At 35.4% G+C, this 7,951-nt stretch overlaps 1 protein-coding gene across 1 annotated transcript; it reads right to left on the bottom strand.

The window, feature by feature from the left end:
• Positions 1–207: 207 nt before the first annotated feature.
• LOC145795237 (uncharacterized) lies at positions 208–7,664 on the bottom strand. Its single transcript, XM_082878965.1, has 2 exons — positions 7,453–7,664; positions 208–6,607 (listed from the first exon to the last, which is right to left on the bottom strand). The coding sequence occupies exon 2, from the start codon at positions 4,320–4,322 to the stop codon at positions 2,892–2,894; it is 1,431 nt and encodes a 476-aa protein (XP_082735091.1). The 5' UTR covers positions 4,323–6,607; positions 7,453–7,664; the 3' UTR covers positions 208–2,891.
• Between the last annotated feature and the right edge of the window lie 287 nt (positions 7,665–7,951).

Below are 7,951 nucleotides of genomic sequence, written 5' to 3'. Positions count from 1 at the left end.
AAGTGTCACGACCCAAACTCGCCTCTAAAAGTTTGGTGTCGTAACCGGCTAGTAATCCAAGATTACTAAAGGCCTTTCTACACAATAAAAAATAATCGGGGCTAGCGGAAACAATATTCAAAAACACCAATAGTCCAATGAGTTGTGCATCTATGTGAACAAATATTTACATGCAAAAACGTTAATTTACCCGCATTCAATACATAACTTGTAACTTAACATCTTATACATAACATATGCACATAATAAAAGTTTACTTCACGATCAAAAGCTTGACAACGGCCTTCTAGGCCTAGCCTCAACTCTAAGGCACTCAAAACTGAAAAATCTAGAGATCCCCTAAATGTTGATTTGTGATTATGTATCAATTTTAAGCAGTATATGACAATCCCAATCAAACAATCAAGACAAATCGACACAACGATTTTACGTGGGAAAACCACAATTGGACACCTTCAATTGTGATAAAAAAAAACCACAGGCAAAAGCCACAAAATAATCCACTAAAAAGACAGAAAGGAATACACAGGTATACTCTCAATTACTCAGCGAATCCACGTCCGAATTGAACCAACCCCTATGTGCCTCTTCCAAACCTATCTTCACCTCGAAATTGTCTTGACGATGAGCCACTCTAGAATCCACCAAAGCTTCAGGCTCGAATTTTTCAGAATCCATCGAAGAACAACTCTCTCTAGCATATAGAACAAACAAATAATCCTTTGATGTATACTGTTTAAACCATGAGTTGAATACTTAATCAAAACATCAAAGAAAACTAGCAAAATATCCCCAGATATAAACCTTAATATCCAAGAAGAAGATCTGCATGAGTAATCCTAAAATATGACTGAAATGCAAATTTATAGAAATCTGAATCGCGATGCTCACTTGAGCGAAGAACCAAAAACGCATGTTTTCCATAAGTGGCTTCGCTCGAGCCAAAAAACCTACGCTCGAGCGCAAAATCATCTCTTTCAGGTTTTTATACGGATGCAACCTTCGCTCAAGTAAGAACTCCTTCGCTCGAGCGAGCAAGGACGGACAGGCAACTTCGAATGCAATTTTGCATTTTGCTTCGGGGGCGCTGCCCCTCGACCCCGGTGAGCTGACCAAGCAGCTCGATCCCCGTCATAGTTAGCGAAGTGGCAATCTTGAAAGAATTAAACACCACAAACTTCTCTACAAGGTACGATTCGGGTTGGATTCGCAACTAATAACTCATAGCCTCACTGAAATAAAAAGTACAAAAAACAAGTACAACTGAAAGGAGTTTTGTCAAACGAGATTGCCAAGAATAAAAACCTAACAATCTCCCCATTTGGCAATGCCGTGACAAAACATACCTAACAAATAAAATCCTAAACACCCCAACCCATTACAACCAACAAAAGCCAACTTCTTTCTCAAGGTCAGATCTGCAAAACAGTTATTACTGCCACAATCTCCAAAACAATTATTAATGTCACAAGAGTATATGAAAAAGCAATAGACATATGACAAGATTATCTTGAAGCATAAGATGGAAAACATGAATAGATACAACTTGGAGATTTTAAGAACATGAAGCACTACAAGAAGCACTAATACATGAAATCCTAAGACACATGACATTTGTATACATGAAATCCTAAGACACAAGACATTTCTCCTCCTTTTTGTCACGAATTGACAAAGGAAGCTCAAACAACTAAAGTAAAAGCATAAAATACACAAGCAATGATAAGATGACGTAAATATCAGGAGCATGCAAAAAGGAAATAAACAAAGTGTTCATACTAACAAACTCTTGTAAAGATAAATCAAACTCCCCCTCACTAAAAGCAACCACAAATACTGAAAACAGTGAACAAGAAGAAAACGACAAAAATAATATGGTGGAGCAAGCAAGGAAGTTCAGAGTTGTACCTTCAAACACACAAGATTAGCCAAGAAGTACAATTACTTGAAAACACAATGTGCACAGCCTCTAGAAGATTCCTCAAAAAAAAGTGATGTATTATATGAAAAGCATAGATCTCATGATAAAAGTGTGTGTGTGACTCTCGGAGTTCGACAAACACTAGATTCAAATCCTAGTAGTGATATGAAAGCTTGACCTCCGGCAAGAGAATCTAAGCACAACTACGGAAAGTCAAACCACTAGGAATCAAGGGGTATTTGGTGAGTAAAAGCGGAGGCTCCCCCTCAATCAATGAATCTTTTATTTTTTCCTTTTTTTTTCACATCTTTTTCTTTTCTTTCTTTTGCACATCTTTTTTGTTTCTTTCTTTTGCACATTTTTTCTTTCTTTTGCACACTCATTGGCGGCTGACATGCTCAAGAGTATGGAAACCGAACCAAAGAAGTATGGATACAATAAGGATGACCTGGTTGGTGACTCTGAGGTAGCCTTTTTCTCATGCCTGGACTACAAAGAACAAAGGGGAAAGCCGTGGAGATGCAAAAAGATGGAAGATGGTTTAAGAGACTCAACATCACCCATGATATGCTAGTATAGGTCTTCCTCTAGAAAGCAAAAGATACAATACTAGAAGTCCATAGAGAAAAAGAATTACTAAGGCAGAAGACTTCGATATTTGCTAATCCAAGAGTGTGTACAAAATGAGACATACTAATCACAAAACACACACTCCAAAATGAGTAATGACCACAGAAAGCACACACATATTAACATGTAATGGATATTCTTATCAATTCTAATATGCATCAAGGACCACTCAAAAATTTTAAGCTAGCAAAACCATACTAAGAAAATCTTTTTGGATTTTTTTATTATTTTTTTCTTTTTCTAAACAAAGCAAGACATAAAACGAACATGCACACATTAAATGACTCAAAAAGAAGAAAAAAAACACACAGAAACCTAAAAACTAAAACGAATAAACAAATTAACACAAGTCAAGTTTTCTCACCCAAACCGTTTTAGTATGAACAAAGTTGTGAGAATTGCGATTTTTGGGTCGTGTCTTGACATTGTGGTTCACTTCTCCTTCAATGGGAACTCGTCTCGACTTGGTTTCCAACTTCCTATTTCTAGGTCTAGGCAAATACAAACTCGCTCCATGTTTGGTCTCAAGTAAACCAAAATAACGAGATCTAATATGACCTTTAACCTCATTACCACCAAAGAAGTGTCTCCTACCCCACGAGATGTTGGAATTTCTTCCATCTCTATGAGACACTCTCCCATGCAACTCATAACAATAAGGGTGAATGTGACCATGCATACCACAATGATGACAAATAAAAACAAGGTGTACCTTCTTTTCTTTGACCTTACCAACTCTAGGAAGATTTAGAAGTCTTTCCTCTCGTTGAATCTTGTGCTCCTCCTTCCCTTGAGTTTTTGTATCATGAGACGTGGATGCATTCTGTTTTTGCTCTTTGTTATCACCAAAGCCAATGCCATTCTTGTCACAACACATTTGTTGAGACCTAATGATATCTTCCAAAGTCTTTGATCCTTTGTTCCAAAAGCCAATGGTAGCCATAGCGCACTTGAGCTCTTTCTTTTTCTTGATTATTAGTTCTTCCAAAGCAACTTGAGACATCTCGAGAGATTCAATCTTTTCTTCATACATGGCATAGTTTTGCTGTAGCTCATTCCTCTCTGTCTCACAAGTCAAGAGTTTGGCACAAAGAGCTTGTTGATCATTAGAAATCTTAAGGGCATCATTCTTAGCCTCGGAAATCTCTTTCTTTAATTTGACATTCTCACTTTCACATGCTTTGAGTTTCGTAGTGAGTTTTTCATTCAATTTGGATAAGTTAAGAGATTCTGTATACAATTTTTCATAAGCTTGCTCAAGCTCTTCATCATCACTCCCTGAGGATTTATCATCAGTGGCATTCTCAACCAACCTCTTCGGATACTCTGTTTGTCCTTCAGTTTCGAAAGTCGCCATGAAAGCAAGGAATTGTTTATGTCCATCTTCGCCTTGATCTTTATTGTCACTTTCATCTTTATCAGATTCTGATTCATCATCCCAAGTGATAGCGAGGGCTTTCTTCTTCTTTAAACGAGTAGGGCATTCTTGAGCAAAGTGACCAAATCCTTGGCATTCATAGCATTGGACTCTTTCAGAGTTTCCTTGTATCTTTCCTTTCTCCTTCTTAGCTATAGAATTAATTTTTAGTTTATCTTTGCCTTTAGATTTATGAGTATGAGTAGATTCCAAAAGTTTAGGATTCTTTTTTAGAAAAGATTTTTTAAATTTTTTTACAAAAGCATCCGTAATCTTGGAATCTATCTCACAATCCTCATCAGAATCCTCTCCAACTCTATGAGCACTACTAAAAGCAACATCTTTTTGTTTCATTTTGAAATTCCTATGTGTCTCATAAGTTTGGAGATTTCCAACCAAATGATCTAGCTTGAGGTTGTCAATATCTTAAGCCTCCTCAATAACCGTAACCTTTGGTTGGAACCGATCGGGCAAGGACCTCAAAATTTTTCCTACAATCTTGGATTCCGGTATTTTTTCACCTAAATTGAAGCTGAAATTTACAATGTCACTCAACTTCGCATAAAATTCATCAAAGGTCTCACTATCTTTTATTGAAAGGTTTTCGAAACTAGACGTGAGGCTTTGAAGTTTTGAGCGTTTAACCGAAGGAGTGCCCTCATGAATAGTTTATAAAATATCCCAAGCCTCTTTCGTGACTTCACAATTGCAAATACGACTAAATTCTTCAGGTGTGATAGCGCAAAAGAGAGAATTGATAGCTTTACTATTCCAGCTACTAGTTTGGTAATCAATTGTGTCTCACTTATCAATTGGTTTGGGGAAAGTTACTCCATCAATAGTAATCATTGGTTCGGTCCACCCATACACGACATATTGCCAAACTTTTTCATCAATAGATTTCAAAAATGATCTCATCCGAGCTTTCCAAAAAGAATAATTGGATCTGTCAAATAAGGGTGGTCGAACCGTAGAATTTCCCTCATGAATTGAATCCATTATCACAATTCAAACAAGATCTCGCCCTAATAGCCTTTTTTTAAAAAAAAATAGAGCAACCCGCTTTGACACCAATTGAAAAATCTAGAGATCCCCTATATGTTGATTTGTGATTATGTATCAATTTTAAGCAGTATATAACAGTCTTAATCAAACAATCAAGATAAATCGACACAACGATTTTACGTGGAAAAACCACAATTGGACACCTCCAATTGTGATAAAAAAAAACCACGGGCAAAAGCCACAAAACAATCTACTAAAAAGACATAAAGGAATTACAAAGGTATACTCTCAATTACCTAGCGAATCCACGCCCGAATTGAACTAACCCCTATGTGCCTCTTCTAACCCCGTCTTCACTTCGGAATTGTCTTGACGATGAGCCACTCCAGAATCCACCAAAGTTTCAGGCTCGAATTCTTCAGAATCTACCGAAGAGCAACTCTCTCTAGCGTATAAAACAAACAAATAATCCTTTGATGTATACTCTTTAAACCATGAGTTGAATACTCAATCAAAACATCAAAGAAAACTAGCAAAATATTTCCAGATATAAACTTTAATATCCAAGAAGAAGATCTGGAGGAGTAATCCTAAAATCTAACTAAAACGTAAATTTACAGAAATCTGAATCGCGATGCTCGCTCGAGCGAAGACTCTCTCGCTCGAGTGAAGAACCAAAAACGTGTGTTTTCCATAAGTGGCTTCGCTCGAACCAAACAACCTGCGCTCGAGCGTAAAATCATCTCTTTCAGGTTTTTATACAGACGCAGCCTTTGCTCGAGCGAGCAAGGGCGGACAGGAAACTTCGAATGCAATTTTGCATTTTACTTCGGGGGCGCTGCCTCTCGACCTCGGCAAGCTGACCAGGCAGCTCAATCCCCGTCATAGTCAGCGAAGTGGCAATCTTGAAAGAATTAAACGCCACAAACTTCTCTGCAAGGCACGATTCGGGTTGGATTCGCAACTAATAACTCATAGCCTCACTGAAATAAAAAGTATGAAAAACAAGTACAACTGAAAGGAATTCTTTCAAACGAGATTGCTAAGAATAAAAACCTAACAATAACCATGCGGTGGGCTTCAAAATGGTGGCTTGACTAAAGACTCCTTCTATACTTATCCTCCAGAACGCTCACCTATATATATACATATATATAAATATATATAAACAGTGGGCTAAAGCCCAGTGAATAACATTAAAGTAAAGGGGTTAGTGAACGAATTCCAAATATATCATATCCGTAAAACAAATCTTGACACAATCATTCATATCAGTCTCATATCATAATTGTATATCTCACAAAACATATCACATATCGTCTTCTAAATAGAGTAATCGGTTCTGGATACCGATTAAACACATATCACCACAATGAAGTGGCTAACGAGATCTCGTAATCACATATATGTCATGGACCCGTATTAACATGCTGTCACCCATGACTTGGGACTATCTATGAATGTCATAATAGATTTCAAACATAGGACATTCATTCGCGTAAACAAATATCATTTCAGAAATCATAACTTATCAAATCACATTTGGAACATAATTCATATGAACATATCTTTACAATAACGTTACTAACAATGGGTTTCTAGAACGGTTGGTCAAGCAATCCTTGACTCGTGACCTACAATCACAAATGTGCATAGCACGATACACAATCATCTTAAACATATTTAGTTCACTTAAGCTTTAAGCTTTTAAATATGGCTGACAAGAGTTATGAATTAATTAGATTATTAATTTTCTTTAATCTCTAATTAAAACATGTTTAGCCACGTATTAATCAAACTAATTAAATATAAATAATCTAATCATAAATCAATCATTATTAAGTTCACTAATTACATAATCAAGCCTAAATTAGGCTCATATACATTAAATTACAATTATTCAGTTATGTTTAAATTATTGAATCAGAAACTCATAAATATCCACATTTTGCAATTTCAACTCCATTTTCAAGCAAATCAAGGCCCAAATAATTAATCTTCACATTTACTTCTATAATCTTAAGCCTAACTCAATTTCAATTTAATTTAATTAATTCTCAACTAAGGCTTAATTTGACTACATCTAATTTTATGAACCTAAATCAAATTTTTAATTGAATTCTTATAAAACTCTAAATATCAAATTAAACCCATTCTTTCATTTTTGAAATTCAATTTCATGAAACATCCATTTTCTTGAACCCAAGGTCTAATTCATGCTTAATCTCTCGCTAAACTGCATGAATCATGTTTGAAAATAAGCTTAGAATCATTGTTCTCTTGAAAATATGTCATGCTTGTAAGGATTATGAGCTAATTCATTCAATTCTTCCATATATATATACATGCATGTCTTAATCCTTAGCAATATGAGCAAAACCTTCATTTGATCATCAATTCTTCTTAATTTTAACCTTAATCTTTAAAGATGTTGCATGTGTAAATCTCAATTTCAAGAAATTAGAGAGAGAATGCTTACATTACTTGTTGAATTATGAGAACTCAAGGCACTCTTCTCCCTAAGTTCTTCTTTTCTTCGTCTTGGTGTTCTTTTCTTTCCTCTCTTGTACTCTCTGAACTCTCCAGCACAATCTCTCCCTCTCTCTCTCTCTACATGTATAACTTGTATGACACCCAACAAGACCCACTAACCTCTTTTTTTCTTTTCTATTCAATTTATGGCCACACACTAATCCTTTCAATTCTACCTATTTTGGGTTTAATTAAAAAAAAGTTAGGAATTATATTATTTAACTGGTATTGAATTCACTCAAATTAATTCAATCCTCATCCTTATAATCTTAATTACATTAAATTAAATTATACTAATGTGTATTAAGTTCTAATTCCTATTTAATTATTTAATTCCAACCTATTAAAATTAAGAAATTAGACCGAATCAATTTTTAATTAAACTTCTCGGATAACTCTAAAAATTCCAATTAACATATCTTGTACTAAATTTTGATTTTTGAACC

The sequence above is a fragment of the Camellia sinensis genome, chromosome 7, assembly GCF_055761805.1.
Source record: "Camellia sinensis isolate YWXY chromosome 7, ASM5576180v1, whole genome shotgun sequence".
Lineage (NCBI taxonomy): Eukaryota > Viridiplantae > Streptophyta > Magnoliopsida > Ericales > Theaceae > Camellia > Camellia sinensis.
This window is presented reverse-complemented; position numbering and strand designations above follow the sequence as displayed.

Bases quoted from the DNA above. Each gene is read 5' to 3' on its own strand.
- LOC145795237 (XM_082878965.1), bottom strand. From the start codon at position 4,322: ATGAAACAAAAAGATGTTGCTTTTAGTAGTGCTCATAGAGTTGGAGAG.